At 39.4% G+C, this 18,591-nt stretch overlaps 1 protein-coding gene across 1 annotated transcript in view; it reads left to right on the forward strand.

Annotated features, from left to right (window-relative positions):
- PTPN4 (protein tyrosine phosphatase non-receptor type 4) overlaps window positions 1-18,591 on the forward strand; it is a 215,620-nt gene that overhangs the window by 156,229 nt on the left and 40,800 nt on the right. The window contains exons 17-19 of the mRNA XM_081095457.1: window positions 6,238-6,397; window positions 12,931-13,014; window positions 13,097-13,153. Coding sequence (XP_080951583.1) covers window positions 6,238-6,397; window positions 12,931-13,014; window positions 13,097-13,153 — 301 coding nt within the window. The remainder of the gene's footprint in view (window positions 1-6,237; window positions 6,398-12,930; window positions 13,015-13,096; window positions 13,154-18,591) is intronic.

Here is an 18,591-nt window from a genome sequence, read left to right on the forward strand (position 1 = left end):
TAATCCTAATAAATTTAATTTAAAAAATAAATAATAAAAATAAAATAAAACAACTTTGCTCCTGCTTTTTGCAGTTGTTTTCTTTGAGGTACAATATAACATAATGTAAAAAGCACCATGGCACTGGCTGGGTAGCTCAGTTGGTTAGAGTGTCATCCCAATATAACAGCGGTTCTCAACCTGTGGGTCGCGACCCCTTTGGCGGTCGAACGACCCTTTCACAGGGGTCACCTAAGACCATCCTGCATATCAGATATTTACATTATGATTCATAACAGTAGCAACATTACAGTTATGAAGTAGCAACGAAAATAATTTTATGGTTGGGTCACAATATGAGGAACTGTATTTAAAGGGCCAGAAGGTTGTGGGTTCTATCCCTGGTGAGGCCACATACAAGGATCAATCAGGAATACATAAATAAGTAGAACAACAAATCTATCTATCTATCTCTCTCTACCTTCCTCTCTCTAAAAAAATCAATTAAAAAATAATATTTAAGAAAAAGAGCACAGGGTTTGAATTCAGACTGGGTTTCAAACTTGGTTCTACCACTTCTAATTATGTGACCTTAGGATAATTATTTTATCTCTGTAAGCCTCAATCTCCACACCTATAAAAACAAGATGATTATAACTACCTCATAGAATTGCTATAAACATTTAATGAGATGCATAGTTCAGCAGAGAAAAAAAATGCTTGTTAGATATTAACTATAATAATTATATAACTTTTTCAGTTAATATTTTGGGGGATTTATACTGGTAGCTTTAAGTATTTGTCAACCATTCATCTGTTGGCATGTTTGAAGTATGGATGTCTGATTGAGCACAATGATGAATCCCCTAAATTCTCAACTTTGTCCTTAGGTCCCTAATCATGAGAAATTCTATGCAGACTTCATAATCTTCAAGTATTAAATCCATTTCCCTAAGCCATTTTTCTTCTGGCCTGTCCCATTCTAGTCTTATCTAATGAGTCACCACAGCTTTGTTTGTACCTCTTCAGTTCTTCTGCTTAGTCTTCAAAGATTTGCCTTCCCTCTGCTCCTCTGAGCTGTTAGTACAGATAACTTCATCTCCAGACTCAGCTTAGCCCAATTCCCATGCCAATCTTGATTACATCTAGCAGTATACTATGGATCTGCTAATATTAGGCTGCTCTAGGGTAAGGAAATAAAAGAACCAAAGAGGGTGTGGATGGAAGGAGGTATCAAGCCCTAGGGACTTAGAAGATGCACTATCTTAGATGTTGTACTTATGACAAGACTAATTGCAGGTCGCAGTATACTTACCTGCCCTCCATCTCTGGCAAGTCTCCACTACTGGCATTTGGCAGCTAAGGTCAGGGACTTGGAATTTGGTTGAACCCCTGAATCTCAGTTCTGGGACCTCATTAGCAATCAGTCTGAAATGGTGTTTACTTTGGAAGGCAGCTATGCTCACCACTATACCACCAACGCATGAAATGTTGTTTACTTTGAAATACTCTGAATGTCACTATAAATTAGCCAGTATTGAGAAAGTCTGAATTTTGAACCAGAATTTTATCTGTATTTTATTTATAGTAGGGTTAAAGGCCCAGTGAAGACTGGGGTGACACTGGTGATTATAGTTGAATAGGATATGAGCTCCTGGTATGTACCCTAGAAAATAAGAGTTTTAAAGGGAGCTGTTATTCCTGGTAAGTTTATATTAGTGTCTACCAAGAATCTGGTTTTTGTTTGTTTTCTAATCTTAAATTAGAATAAACTTTATGCTTCTATGAAAGGTATGTATGTACAGTTAAACCTTTAGCATATTTTTAATTCACAATTTTTAGTGTTTATCTTGTAATTTTTCTATCTATAAGTATCATTTTTTTTCTATATTCTTCCTATTAGATCTTTTCCAACTCTCACTTTAAAGCCAAATAATTATCTCTACTTGTAAGACTCCAGCCACACCTCTGATCCCAACCTTTCTCTTTGGTTTCTATTTCCCTAGTCCTGTCCAAGACGCCTGATAGTGAATGCTGGCCTTCTTGTTAAGTTATAGGTCCCTTCTTTCAGGGTGCCAGCTGTTATTTCTAGTGAGGCTATCTTCCACTATGCTGCTTGGATGTTTTTACCATGTATATGATGTCTGTTCATTCTGTTATACTTAGCAGGGTTTTTTTTGTTTGGTTTTGCTTTTGATTTTGGGGTGTGGATTCTTTTGGCCTAGAAATGGTATATATTTTTTTAGAACTGGCCTGATTCATGACAGTATTTAAACATATTATAATTTATATTTATAATGCATGGTTTACCTATGAAAGTCATGTTTGTATATAACTGAGTGAGTATATGACACCTGTACATTAGATATGTAGAAGGAAGTTATCATAAATTGAGTTAATACTTTTGGAGTATGTCTTTAAAATATAATTGGTAACCTTTGTCCAAAATACGAATTTCAGTAGTCTATGTTGGCATCCTTAATTACTTTTAGAGACTGTATTTTAGGTAGGTAAGTAAATAGGTATGTAGGTAAACAGGTATGTAGGTAGAGAGATAGTTTGGTTATTGAAGTGGAAAGGTAGAAAGGGAAAGCAGTTACTGGGAGAGCAAATAGTTTGTAGAAGCTTCCCCAAGCTTCTTAGCCCTAATAGCAACCATGCATGTCAAGAACCTGTCTACCATCCTCTGAGAAGTTATTTTAAAAAGAAAGTTACACAAAACCATAAAGGAAGGTAGATAGCCCATGTTCTGAAACCCAAAATTATGTTCTTTCCTCTGTTACACCTTGGCTGATGCTCTGTCTACACTCCATTCTCTTCACCTTTTCTTCAGAATTTGGCTTAAATGCCAACCTAAACCTGTATGCTTGTGTTCTCTTCCTATTGTTGCCTTCCTGCAGCTAGGAATGCTTAAAGGAGAGTTATACTCAAATACCCACTGGAGTCTGGCAAGTAACACAGGGTGAGATTTATGTGGTCTTGAATGCCCATGACCCATTTAATGGCAGCAGCTACCCCTTGGCTTTGTCCAGTGGTTGACAACCTATAATTTAGGTCCATTCTTCCCAGAACTTCCAAACTTTTCGTTCTGGAAATCCATATTTGCATGTAATTTTTAATGTCAATTAACTCACATTTTACAAAAGCAGTGAATGAGCCAAATGTATGTTGACTAAAATTGTTTCACAATCTGCAAATTTGCGGCCACTATCCTAAGACAGTGATTTCTATTCAGAAGTACATAATAAAAATCACTTCTCAAGCTTATTTTGCCATATTTGCCTTATCTTACCCCGGAAATGCAGATTCAGTGGTTTTAGCAAAATGTCCTGTAATGCCGGTGCTGTCCCTCTCTTGTAACTGAGCATCGCCATTGTTAGGCCCAGACGCACCAGGTTTGGCTCACTGAGCAGTTACTCTACAGATCGGGCATCAGTTTGTAGCATATTTTGGCACTATGTTTAGACTATTAGTGGACAAAGGATAAAGAAAGTCGCTCTGACTCCATTCCTATCTGATCTCGGCCCTTACACTCTTCCCTACAGACTTTTAGTTTGAAGCTAAATGCTTCTTGAGTATGACAGCTGAATACAAAATTAGGAAAAGTTTCTCTTCACCTTGCCTAAGTAAGGAATAATGAGACCTACCGATCGAAATATGTGGAATCCAGGAACTTCTGGGTTGTTTTTTTTTTAAGTCTTGGAGGCTTTTAATCAACTGCTTTTTAGAAATGTCACATCTGTGAGGCTCCGCCAAGAGATGTCCATCTTCATCTTTCTTAATCCCTTGTAGCACGGCATTCATGTCTGTATTCTAATCTGTGGGAACATTTTTTTTGGACTCACAGCATTAGATTGTATTGAACCTTAGAGGCATGGTTTCTTAGCAGTTGAAACTAATAGAATAAAAACTAGTATGTTTAGTACCTGGAATCCCTGGCCATCAAGATAGACCTCAAGGAAGCTTTTGCTAAAAAGGAGAGGTATATTCTCTGATGCAGTATTATAGGTTTATCAGAATTGAGAGCATTTTATGCTCTGCAGACTTCTATGTAGAAAGTTAGACTGAGTGGGCATTCTTGTTTACCTACTTAATTATTATATTTTACAATGGCTTATTCAATTTCAGAAGGAGTATGATTCTCATTAGGGAACCCTCCCTGGAGGACATAAAGTTACACCATTCATTATTAATCCCTCTGACTTCCTTGGCACTAATCAGATTTTTAGTTCCCTACCAATAGTCACCAGATATTTAGCAGGGAGCCTCTAAGTTCACAGCTTCTCTACCAAGGGAGAGCATATGTATCTAAGGGCCACTGCGGCAGTAATCTGTGTATTAGTTGTTGAGCTAAAGTATGCCGTGCTGTAGCAAATTACCCCCGCTTACAGTGACTGGCAACACAGATTATTTTTTTCTTATACCATATGTACATCATGGATCGACTATGCCTCGACCCATGTCTTTTTTATTCCAGGACCCAGACTGACTCCAGCCCCTGTTTGGGACGTGGCTGATCATGGCTGAAGAAAAAGAGAAGCATAATGAGTCCAGAACCGTTTCTTAAAGCTCCCTTTCAAAAGGAGAAGCATACCACTTCTATTCATATTTTATTGGCCAGAGCAGGTCATACAGCCAAGCTTAATGTCAAATGGGAAGGGTGAAGAATGATTTTTGAACAGCAATATAATCGAATACCGTTCTACTTCCTCAAGGCCTTATAACTTGTATCTTAGGCATATGTTGTTAGTCAACAAAAATAAACAGAAACTGAGTAAAATACATGCCTGAGTATTACAGCAGCTATTAACTTCTTATCTGTCCTTAAGCAATGGACGGTAATTATTTTATTCTCCCCAAAGGACCTCCTGCCATCTCAGAGATAAATAATAAGCCCAGCGATGGTCAGTGCTCTTATCAAGGACCATTTTTCCCTTGCCTCGTCTCCTCAACTCCACAGCTTCCTGGATGCATGCCTTCTAGCATACAAGTTGAACCACTGGCTCCCCCTTCTGGTCTTTGTGAGAAATTCACAAGTAATGTTAACATACTCTGTACTTGCACTTTTATTATTTTGTGTCTCAATTACAGTTTACATTCAATATTATTTGAATTAGTTCCAGGTATACAGCATTGTAGTTAGACAAATCACATATTTTACAAAGTGTTTCCCCCAATATTTTCAGTACCCACCTGGCACAATATATAGTTATTACAATATTATTGACTATATTCCCTTTGCTGTACTTTACATTCCCTTGACTATTTTGTAACTACCAATTTGTACTTTCTATTCCCTTCACCTTTTTCACCCAGTACCCAAGCCCCTCTCACCTCTGGCAACCATCATCTGTTCTCTATTCTCAAAAGCTACAATTTTTTACCTTGACACTTCCCCTATTATACCTAGCTTTTCTTTTTTTTTTATCAGTACCTCCTGTTACAGACTGTGGCTTATGTTCTCTAATGTTAATTGGATTTTCGCTTTTTCCCCTTAAGTTATATGCTCTAACAAGGTCTCATTCAGTTTTGTCTTTTTGGTGATCTCAGCATTTTTAATCAGATTCTAATCCTGGTTGCAGCATTGAGTTCATTACTTTCATTAATTGTGTTTTATTTCTAAATAAATTGGGCCACTTAACTTCTCTAGACTACCAGTTGTTTTACCTGTGGAATGGCTCACCTCTCAGTTCTTATTTCTCTTTGCCTGCCTTGTTCCCTGGCTATTCGTATGACTGCACTGAAAACTTTTTTAAAAAGGTTTTTGGAAAGGTATATACACTGTTAGAGTAGATTAATAAACATCTTCACGTGGATACCCTTGACATAGATTTTATTATATGTAGTATTGATTACAGATTTGATGAAGTAGGAAATTAAATATGCTATTTAAACTTCAACCGTAAAAATATTTCATTAAACAGTGGCATTTGCAAATCAATATGGTATTTAAAGCTTGTTGTTTTTTTTAAAATGTATTTTATTGATTTTTTACAGAGAGGAAGGGAAAGGGATAAAGAGAGAGAAACATCGATCAGCTGCCTCCTGCACACCTCCTACTGGGGATGTGCCCGCAACCAAAGTACATGCCCTTGACTGGAATCGAACCTGGGACCTTAGAGTCTGCAGGCCGATGCTCTATCCACTGAGCCAAACAGGTCAGGGCTAAAGCTTGTCTCTTACTAGACATCGTAAATATCTGAGTTGCTTGACTCTAGCTTTTAGTAACAATTCATTCTTTTCCTTTTTCCTATCTAGATCACAAGAGACCCCTGGGGATGGGCAGCCTCCAGCTTTACCGCCCAAACAATCGAAGAAAAACAGCTGGAACCAGATGTATTATTCATATTCGCAACAAGATCTGGAAAACCATATTAACGAGGCATTTGATGTTCCATCTTCCCCTGAAAAATCTACTGTAAGTAGCTTCAAATATTCTCATATTTCTTTGAAATTTTAAAATTATAAATGAAGTTATTTTTGTACAGTGGCATGTTTTGTAGCATTTTCTCTTTTTTATCATATGTTTGCTCATAAATTATGACATGATATAACCTAACTGGAATTTCCTTTTATCATCATTTATAAAATGCTCATTACTCTAGACCAGCCGTGGGCAAACTACAGCCCATTTGAAATGAATAAAACTAAAAAAAAAAAAAGACCATACCCTTTCATGTAATGATGTTTACTTTGAATTTATATTAGTTCACACAAACATTCCATCCATGCTTTTGTTCCGGCCCTCCGGTCCAGTTTAAGAACCCATTGTGGCCCTCTAGTCAAAAAGTTTGCCTACCCCTGCTCTAGACATTAATTTTTAATAAATATATGTTGATTTTAGTCTTGTAAAACACATTTCTAGAACAAATGCTAATAGTCCATTAAATATCATTAACTTGATTATAATTCACTGAGTGCAGAGACTATCATTTTCATCAACCTTTTGACTATATATATGGATTATGTTGGTACTTTTGCCTTAGAGAACATGTTTTTACCACAACAAATGATAAATTGTTAAAATCCCCTGATTTACAAATTTTTATTGCTTTTGTAGATAGATGAGAGATTAAAGCAAAAGTGAGATTATCAATAAATTTTAAGGATACACAGTGTTCATGAGATGGATAAGGACAGACAAAGTATGGGTATATTTCAGGAAACTTAATAGGGACATCAGGAAATAAAATAAGATGCAGGGAGAAAAGGGTCCACAGCAGGTTTGGCACTGCCAGAAATTTCTGGTAGCCATTGAACACATGGCCCTCTCGTTTTTCCACCTATGGCCCTCCCACGTTATCTCAAGTTGAAAGGCAAGAGGCACTCACTCACTCTAGTCTCCCACACTTATTGTTGTCCCACCACCATAGACACATCAAAAAGAAAGAAGAATCCTTACCAAAAATGGCAACTTTAGTGTTACCTCTGTGGTGAGTCTTTTGTATCATTTATTCATTCATTGGTTCATAGTTATTGAGATCTTTCTGTGTGCTAAGGTACTTCGGTAGGTAGTAGGAATACAGAGACAGGTAAGACATGGTCCCTGCTATTAAACAATCTACAGTGTAGTTAGTTTTTTCATTCATTTCTTTATTGAGTAGCTACTGTATGCCATGCATTGTTGTGGGTTTGAGGATTTTATGGAATTAAAAAAAAAAACCACCTTGCCTTCAAGAAACTTACATTCTGGGTATTAGGGTGAGACAAATAGTAAACAAGGCACGTAATTTAAGTCTATAGCATATTAGATAGTATAAATCCTAGGGCGAAACATAAAGCCAGAGGCATAGGGAATTTCAAGAGTGTTACAATTTTAGATAATATAGCCAGGAATGAACTTAGTGATAAGCCATTTAGATAAGTTGAGGGAATGGTAGGTACAAAGGCAGGGATATGACTGATACAATCAAGGAAGTCAGTGTGGCTAGAGCAAAGTCAGCAAATGAGGAGGAAATGGGTACAGGACAGGGTCAGATCCTGAAAGCCTTGTCTTATAAAGACTTTGTTTTAAACCCTGAGTGAGGTAGGAAGCAAATGCACATACAGATCTGAGGAGAGAAGTAGCGTAATGTGACCTGTTTCGCTCTAGCTGTTCTATTGAAAATAGCCTGAGAGCAGGGTAGTAGAGATAGTTGTTATAACATATTGAAGTATTCCAAGCAAGTAATGGTAGCCACAGAAGGAATAAGACATGACTTTATTCTGGATATATTTTTAGAGTAAAACTAACATAATATGCTGATGGATTAGATGGGGTGTACTAGAGAAAGAGAGATGAAGGATAGAAGCAAGGTTTTTGCCCTGAACAACTAGAAAGGTGAAGTTTCCATTTACTAAGGTCTGAAAGACTACAAGTAGAGCAGGTATGGGTGGAATATCAGGAGCTCAGTTTTGGACATGCTAAGTTTGAGATGTCTATCAGAAATCCATTTGGAGATGGGATTCTGGATTTGAGGTTCAAGCTGGAGTTGTGACATTGAAAACTGATGGTCTATAGACAATATGTTAAACCATGAGGTAGGAAGAAATCACCAAGGAGGTGTGTTGTGTATAGATTTCTAAATAAGAGATTCTAGAAATTGAGCTTTGGCCCTCTAAATTCTAAACAGTAGGGAGATAAGAAAAAAAAACAACCAGCAACTGAGACTGAGGAGACGCAGATAGAAAGGTAGTCAACTGACTTGTGGGAATAAAGTCACAGAGAGAATAATCAACTTTGTCAAATGCTACTGGTAAGTCAAGTAAGATGAGGACTGAGAATTGAACACTGGAACAATGTGAAAACCTCTGGTGACCGTAATGGGAACAGTTTTAGTGAAGTGCTAGGGATGAAAACCAGACTCTAGGATGGAGTGAGAAGGACAGCAAATGGGAACACTCTTTCAAGAAGTTTAGAGAAAGACAAGTATCACATGATCTCACTCAGATGTGGAATCTAAGTAACAAAATAAACTGATGAACAGAATGGACCCAGAGACATGGAACAGAGTGGGGAATCTCAGAGAGAAGGTGGGGGAGGGTGGGTGCGTGGGTGGTAATCAACAACAACAAAACAAAAGTTTAGCAGTAAGAGGAAGGAAAGAAAGGGCAGTAGCTAGATGGGGAAGTGGAGTCCAGAGGAGAGGAGTTGTTGTTGTTTTAATGGGAGAAATAAGAGTATTTCCAAGAGGATGAGGGAAATGGATAAGGCAGGAGGGTAAAGAATTGCTATAGCAATATTCTTGAGTATGGAAGAGAGGATGGGATCTAGAGCAAGCAAGTAGGAAGACAATTTGAAGGCAATATAAAGTTTATAATTAGAAGTGATTATAGAGAATTTACAAGTATATATAAATAACTAATGCAGCTGTGGGGTTAAGGAAAGACTTCCCAGAAGTGATCATCTCTGAACTGTGACTTGAAGGATAAGTAAGAATTAGCCAGATACTTACCCTCAAAGAGCAGGCATAAAACATGATAAGTGAAAGAAGCCAGTAACAAATAACCATCCTATCTAATAAAAGAGAAACATGGTAATTAGCGTACGTCTGCTACCCTTCCCATTGGCTAATCAGGGCGATATGCAAATTAACTGCCAGCCACAATGGCGGCCGGCAGCCAGGCAGCTTGAAACTAACATGAGGCTTGCTTGCTTCAGTGACGGAGGAAACCAACGTTCCCCTGCCTGCCTTGCTGGCCTCTGAGCTTGCAGTTTGAAACATAGTTACAAATATAGAAGCTAAACAAAACCCCAGAAACCTGCTTTCAACGAGCCAGGATCTCAGAGCTGGAGTTGATACAGTGTTTTGATTATAGAACACAAACAAACCAGATACCTGCTTTCAGCAGCAGAGGCCTCAGAGCTGGAGCCAGAGCTAAAGCTGGCCCAGAATAAAAAAAGAAAAGAATAAAAGGAGCAGTTGGGAGCTTCAGTCACCCGCCAGCCTGAAAACAGCACTCAGCCCCTCACCCAGACTAGCCAGGCACCCCAGTGGGGACCCCACCCTGAAGGGTGTGTGACCAGCTGCAAACAGCCATCATCCCCTCACCCAGGCTGGCCAGGCACCCCAGTGGGGACCCCCACCCTGATCCAGGACACCCTTCAGGGCAAACCAGCCGGCCCCCACCCATGCACCAGACCTCTATCCTATATAGTAAAAGGGTAATATGCCTCCCAGCACCAGGATCAGCAGAGCCACGAGGCCTCCCAACACCAGGATCAACGTGACAGGGGGCAGCGCCCAAACCCCCGATTGCCCTGCGGCTCTGTGTGTGACAGGCGGCGGGGCCACAACCTCCCTATCCGCTCTGCTCTGTGTGTGACGGTGCGGTGCCCCAACCCCCTGATTAGCCCCGCTCTGTGCCTGATAGAGGGGAGCTCCCCAACCCCCTGATCGCCCTGCGGCTCTGTGTGTGTGACATGGTGCGGTGCTCCAACGCCCCGCCCCCCCCCCCCCACGGGCCCTGCTCTGTGTGTGACAGAAGGCGGCACCCCAGCCCCCTGATTGGCCCTGCTCTGTGCCTGACAGGGGGCAGCGTCCAAACCCCCTGATCGCCCTGCGGCTCTGTGTGTTACAGGGGGCAGGGCCACAACCTCCCTATCCGCCCTGCTCTGTTCATGACAGGGGAAGGCGCCCCAACCCCCTGATTGCTCTGCAGCTCTGTGCGTGACAGGGAGCAGCTCCCCAACCCCCTGATCGGCTCTGCTCTGTGCGTGACAGGGGGTGGCGCCGCAACCTCCCCATTGACCCTGCCTTGAGTGTGACGGGACGGTGCTCCAACCCCCCAATCAGCCCTACCCTGAGCGTGACTGAGGGTGGCATCGCAACCTCCCGATCCACCCTGCTCTGTGCATGACAGGGGGCGGCGCCCCAATTCCCCGATCGGCCCTGCTTTGAGCCCAACCAGGGGCTGCACCTAGGGATTGGGCCTGCCCTCTGCCACCCGGAGCAGGCCTAAGCCAGCAGGTCGTTATTTCCCGAGGGGTCCCAGACTGCGAGAGGGCACAGGCCGGGCTGAGGGACCACCCCCCCCCCCCCGAGTGCACAAATTTTTGTGCACCGGGCCTCTAGTCCTATATAATAAAAGGGAAACATGCAAATTAACCATCCCTCCACTACGCTCAAGCCACGCCCACAAGCCAATCAGGCGCAGGTATGCAAATTAACCCAACTATGATGGCGGTGGCCTCGGAGCTGGAGTGAGCAGGAGGCTTGGGTTGCCCCCGGCGATGGAGGAAGCCAAGCTTCCCGCCTGCCCTGGCCAGCCCTGGGCTCCGCTCAAGGCTACAAAGTTTCAATTATGGAAGATAAATAAATCCCAGATACCTGCTTCCAGCCAGCGGTGGCCTCTGCCCAAGGAGGGGCCGGGAGCCCAGGCTTCCAGCTGACCTGGGCTCCACTCAAGGCTACAAAGTTTCAATTTTAGAAGATAAATAAATCCCAGAAAGAAAAAAAAAAAGAGGTTGGGAGCTTGGGTCGCCGGGATAGTGGCCAGCCTGACAACGGCCATCAGCCCCTCACCCAGGCTGGCCAGGCACCCCAGTAGGGACCCCCACCCTGAAGGCGGTGTGGCCAGTCTGAAAACAGCCCTCAGCTCCTCACCTAGGCTGGCAAGGAACCCCAGCGTGACCCCCAACCTAATCCGGGACACCCTTCAGGGCAAACCAGCCGACCCCCACTCGTGCACCAGGCCTCTATTCTATATAATAAAAAGGTAATATGCAAATTGACCCTAACAGCAGAACGACTGGTCACTATGACACACACTGACCACCAGGGGGCAGACACTCAATACAGGAGGTGCCCCCTGGTGGTCATTGCACTCCCACAGGGGGAGCTCTGCTCAGCCACAAGCCAGGCTGATGGCTGCCAGCACAGCAGTGGTGATGGGAGCCTCTCCCACCTCCTCAGCAGTGCTAAGGATGTCCGACTGCAGATTAGGCCTGCTCCCCACTGCCAAGTGGACATCCCCCGAGGGTTCCCAGACTGCCAGAGGGATGTCTGACTGCCAGCTTAGGCCCAGTCCCCAGGGAACAGGTCTAAGCCAGCAAGTGGATATCCCCCGAGGGTCCCAGACTGCGAGAGGGCACAGGCCAGGCTGAGGGACCCCTCCGAGTGCACAAATTTTTGAGCACCGGGCCTCTAGTATATTATATAATTTTAAATAAGTGAAATGTCCAGAATAATTACATCTATAGAGACAGAAAGTAGATTTGTAGTTGAATAGGACTTAGGGAATGGGGTGAAGGGTTGGGGAATGACTGCTAATGGATACAGGATTTATTTTGGGGGTGATGAAAATGTTCTAAAATAAAATTGTAGTGATGTTTGTACAACTCTGTGATAGAAAAATTATCGAATTATGCACCTTGATTGGGTAAAGTCTATAGTATGTGAATTATATTTCAATAAGGCTGTTTTTTAAAAGTAGAGGGAGTAACATGAATTCATGTAACACTATGAGCACTTGCTGCATGCAAAGCTTTAAGCCAGGTTATAGAGATATTGCAATTAATGAATTAAAATTAACTGGTAAGCCCTGGCCAGATAGCTCAGTGGGTTAGAGCATCGTCCTGATACACCAGGGTTGCAGGTTCAATCCCCAGTCAGGACACATACAAAATCAACCAATAAATGCATAAATAAGTGGAAAAACAAATTGATGTTTCTCTCTTTCTCCCTCTTCCTCTCTCTCTAAGAATTAATTTAAAAATAATAATTGATAAAGCTCCTGTCTCGGCACTTAAAGTCTAGCATGCGGTGGCACAAAAGTATGAGAAAATAAATCTAGTTGGGGTAACACGCCATTCCCTAAGTCCTGTTATTCAAAATGTACTTTTCTGAGTTAACATTTTAATTTAAATTGTGATTCTTTATATACTATAGATAATGTCAACATACAAAAAAGCATACTTAATGTGTATGTAAGTAAAGAAAATTACAAGTTATTTATATTTGTCTTTTTAAGCCTAATGGTGGTATTCCACATGATCATCTTGTTCTAATCAGAATGAAACCTGACGAAAATGGAAGATTTGGATTCAATGTAAAGGTAATCTAAAATTTCTATTGTACTCAGTTTTTAAATTAAGATGTTTCTATTTTGCTAATATTTGATTTGCTCTGTTTTTAAGGGAGGATTTGATCAGAAGATGCCTGTGATCGTGTCCCGAGTAGCACCAGGAACACCTGTGAGTTATCTTAATCTCCCAAGTAAACCCAATTTTCAAGAATATGTACTTATTTTAATTAGTTAAAAGAAATAATCATTCTTTTAATTTGTCAAGTATCTACTGTTGTTGGTTGGCTATCTTAAATTGCTGGAAAGTTAGTTTTTATTTATTCCCTGTCTATAAGAGTTTTTAAAATCCTTGTGTTTACAAAGAAGCTGGTGTATGACTTTCAGTGCTTCTAAAGTGTAAATAGATCTTATCAGAATAACCCCTTACACAGCAAAATGTAGACAGGAGCCCAGCTGGTGGGGTTCAGAGGTTGAGTGTTGACCTATAAACCAAGAGGTTACGGTTTGATTACTAGTCAGAACACATGCTTGGGTTGCAGGCTTGATCCCCAGTAGGGGGCGTGCAGGAGATAGCCGATCAATGATCCTCTCTTAACATTGATGTTTCTATCTCTCTCCCTTTCCCTTACTTTCTGAAATCAATAAAAAAACATATTTCTTTAAATGTAGACAGGATGTATATTTTTTATTTATTTTGTGTGGGGTTTTTTGCTTGTTTTTTCATTTAGAATTGTTTACTTAGATTCCATTTGCCTTCTTATGTTTAAAAAAAAACTTAAATAGAAATAGTACTAGTGATTATTTTTTCTTTATAAGGACAATTTTTAAACTTTTTATGAACATTATAAACAGAAAGGGTGAAAATATTTTAGGTACCCATTGTGATGACTTCCCCTGTTCCCATTGTTTATCTCAGCACTCATGAACTTCATGCTCATCAATATGGACAGCTCTTAATTAATTATGGCTTCATTAGCTTTATTGCTCTTCCATGCAGCAAATATCGCTTTCAAATTTACATTTATGTTGTTGCCTACTTTACCTAAATGGTCTGCAAGGACTTTTCAGTCAGCACCCTTTATCATTTAACTGTCTCCCTGCCCCTAGGGAAGGTATATAAATCAGCAGCTTGAGAGAAAGAGATCACTTATGTCTTTTTTGGTGTTTTGCAGCTACCTCAAAGTTAGTTTGAAGATCAGAGTCAAGATTAATTAAGGATAGCATAACCTGTTGTTTTGATTTTGAAGGACTTTGTTGGTTGCAAATAATAGGACATTTACTTATGGAATATCCCTTTCAGCATAACTACAGCTTCTCTTTAGACTCTATCATACTTCAGTTTGATGCAAAAATGTTTTATTTGCAGTTTTCATTTTGTCATATATTAAAAGGTGCATATTCAAGGATTGAGATTAATTAAGTTAACTGTTTTTACTGCTTCATCAAGAACAAAAAAAATTAACATAGAGCTACATAGATGTCTCATAAAACCAAGCACAGGAACACCCTTACACCTCCAGAAAGTACTCATCAGTCACTCTCTACTTTTTATCTATATTTCTTATGTGAATGTCCCATTCTTCTCTCAGTGCAAACCATTTTGTACACTGAATCTTCAACATCTCTCAAACCACTTCAAATATATTAGTCTGAATAAAAATAGTGTATTTAGTGACAGGTCAAGTCCTGTAATATCACCACCACCAGACACACTCTGCCTTCAGATATAATTATGACTCCTAAATCTCTGCTAAATTAAAATTGTATAGCTACTGTTATTTTGTCCTCAGTCCACATGGTAGGAGGATATGACTACTAGTAACTTCCATATTTATATATTACCAGCTCAGCAACCCAAAACAATTAAGCATGTACAAATTACAGGCTCCTGGCAAATAAACCAATCAGAGATCCAGTTTGAGTCAGATGTCCTCTTTTAAACCAGTCTTTCCCGCCTTGAGCTGAGGCACCTAGAAGTTCCCTCATTTCCTTTGTTCTCAAGAACAGTTCATTAAAGTAGTAATAATCACAGCCACTCCCTCTTGGAGCCTGGGTAGCATTTGCCAGCCCTGGGCTTCATGTGATTTTTTTTCTCTCATTAAAAGCTTGAAAGAAAAAAAAAAAAAAACAGTCTTGAGGTCATAGGGGACAGGACATGGATACAATGTATAAAATTACTCTTGAATCTACTATACATATGAAGGACGGGGGCAAAGATGAGAAAAATAGTCCAAAATTATTTATTTAGTATATATTTAATGATAACTATGTATATGTTTTGACTACAGATGAAGAGATAAAAGGCTGTTAAATTCTGATCAAGTAGTAAGATAGATAATGTCTAACATAGAAAACTAAAAAAAAACACAAATAGGGGAGATATGTGGAGTTACTGAGATAAACACAAAAGATGTAGCTAAGATGTTGAAAGAAGTTGACTCTAGAGAGGGGAATGGGAGGGAAGAACACAAGAAATGGTTTTAATTACAACTTAAATATATATCTTTTGACCTGACAATGGATGGCCTCTAATGAAACAGTTGTGCTAGGGAACAAAAGATATACAAGGATGTTCACTGTAGTATTGTTTATAACAGTAAAAAATCAGGGGCAAATCAAATGTACATCATCAGAGCTGGTGAAATACATTATGTGTTGCTTTGCAGCTATTGAAAAGGATGATGTAGCTCTATTCTAGTATGTAGATATGTTCATAAGATATTATAAAAAATGAGTATTACAATTCTACATTTATATTTGATCCAGTTTTTTAAAATGTGAATTATGTGTATTAAAAAGTCTAGATACATGCTTAAAATGTTAACAGTGTTTTATCTGAGTAGTGGAATTACTGATATTTATCAATTCTATATTCCTTTTTGTATAGATCATGACAGTGAGTATGCATTGCTTTTATAATTAGAAAATGCAATAAACCTTTTTTATTATGCCAGTTGTAATAATCAGTGAATGACACAAAAAAAGAAATATTGATTTTTCTGAGCAGTGAATGTGGATAGTTATTAATTAAGTCAAGGATGTTCAGGGAACATTCTATAGGTAGTAGGTTCACTTCCAAACAGAATTCTGTGACTCTAAATTTTCTTTTTAGGCTATACAGATTATTGGTAAATGTTTCCTTTTTGGCACGTAGAACTGTGTTCCATATATATATTAGCTGAATTTAGGACAAGTTAAAACAATAGAAGTTTATCATTTTTATATTATTTTACTAATTTGGAGACCATCACAATCTCCCAATTGGAAACCTCATTTTAAGTGGGGGGGAAAAAGAGTTTTAAATATTTTAATGTTTTTTTATTGTACTCCTTCTGAAATGGATAAAATAATTCCCAAGTAAAGTCAAATTTTTGTTCCAGTGTGATCATCTTTAAGCCAATAGCTGTTTATGCAACAAAATTTATTTTAATATACAATTCATCTGGACTTTCCAAATCAGAATGAAATGCAAATAAAAAATTATAAACATAACTGAAAAAGCAGATTAAGCATCAGAGAGTTCTTTCCCTTCAATGATAATGGGTTAAAAAAAAAAATCTCTGGCCCTAACCGGTTTGGCTCAGTGGATTGAGCGTCGGCCTGGGGACTGAGGGGTCCCAGGTTCGATTCTGGTCAAGGGCACGTACCTTGGTTGCTGGCACATCCCCAGTGGGGAGTGTGCAGGAGGCATTTGATCGATGTTTCTCTCTCATCGATGTTTCTAACTCTCTATCCCTCTCCCCTCCTCTCTGTAAAAAAATCAATAAAATATATTTAAAAAAAAAAATCTCTGCATGTTAGATATAGCATTTTGGTTAATACTGCCCTTTCGCCTCAACCCTTTGTTGTATCAGTGGCTATATGAAGGTACAGTTAGAGATTCATAGCTATCTTCTCCTTAGCACATAGATTACCTCCTCTTTTCATTAACTATACTATCCACAAAGTAAGGTGAGAGTATAACTTTTTTCGCTATAACCCTTTTCTCCCAGAACCATTAATATCTTCCAGTTCACCACTCTTTGGGTACCTTGAAGACGTTTACAAAACTTGGACCAAATTGATACATAAACGTATCACACTACTAATACACAGAAAGCGTATAGGACTATCATCTGCTTCACTACAAGAAGGATAGAAAAAAGCAACTAGGGAGAATGGTTGTAACCTTAAATTTGAGTTCTCCAGATTTTAACATTTTGCATACTTACATCATTTTTATCTTCACAGCTCTTTGTTATTATAATCAGAGCAGATATCTGCTCCCTTTTCAGAGTTTCGGGTGTCCAGAGCACACATTTTATAAGCAGTAGAGGAAGAATATGGTTCCCAGACCAGTGTTCTTTTCATTAATAATATATCGTGTTGGATTTTATTGACTGTGCTTATAGTGAATTTGAGTAGTCATGTTTTCAAGTCTTCAAGCTTTTGCAACAGGAAGTTCCTTTTTTGTGTGAGGCCCAGCCCCATCATTTCCTTCTCTATCTGCTCTATCATCCTTCAGACATTCTTCCCATGCCTCCTTATTGCTGTCCATATTTCTGTTTATCTCATTTGAATTATTTATTTTCTCAATAAAATACAGGCAGTCATCACTTTGCACAGTAGTACAGGACCATAAAAATGACCATTTAAGCTGAAACTATATAAAGTGACCTTGATAATCAATGGGGAAAATTATGGTTGTTTCTAAGACCTTTAAATTTTTCATTAAAATGTCTCTTACTTTCCCTTATAAATGTATAGGGATATGAGAAATAGTAAAACTAGCCCTGGCCAGATTGCTCAGTTGGTGGGAGCATCGTCCCATACACCAAAAGATTGCAGTTTGATTTCCTGTCAGGACACATACCTAGGTTGCTGGTTCAGTCCCAGTTGGGGCACGTATGGGAGGCAGCTAATTGATGTCTCTCTCTCCCATTCCCTTCCTCCTCTCTAAAATCAGTGCATGTCCTCAGAAGAGGATAAATAAATAAAATCTGTGAAACCAGTGCTTATTTTTTTAAAAAAAAAAAGTAAAATTAATACTGATTTACTGTCCTGTCATTCTAAACATTAGAAACATTGAGAACTTAAGTATTTTATTTCTTCATGAAAACTTATAACAAGTAGTTTGAACAGGCTTGTGCCCTTCTCGTCATATAAATTAAAATACAGAGTGAGCATTCTTTCTTGTCTTAGCAAATTGTTATAATTCTTTCTAAGTTTGAATTTACTTCCAATGTTTGGTCCTCTGCATTTTTTTAAGTAAACTTTTATTGATTTCAGAGAGGAAAGGAGAGGGAGAGAGAGATAGAAACATCGATGATGAGAGAATATCATTGATTGGATGCCTCCTGCACACCCCCCACTAGGGATCCAGTGCACAGCCCAGGCATGTACCCTAGCCTGATATTGAACTGTGACCTACCTCTTGGTTCCTAGGTCAACACTCAACCACTGGGCCACACCAGCTGGGCAGTTCTCTGCATTTTTAATGTTGTAAAATATCTCCAAAATCTCCAAAATCTTCTCCTTTAATGAGAAGTTTTATGCCAGCATCATGTCCTCAATAAAAACTTCATCCTTTTTATTATACCCACTTTCATCATGTTGATAAGTTCCCCT

This window comes from Myotis nattereri (assembly GCF_964212035.1).
Source record: "Myotis nattereri genome assembly, chromosome: 7".
NCBI lineage: Eukaryota > Metazoa > Chordata > Mammalia > Chiroptera > Vespertilionidae > Myotis > Myotis nattereri.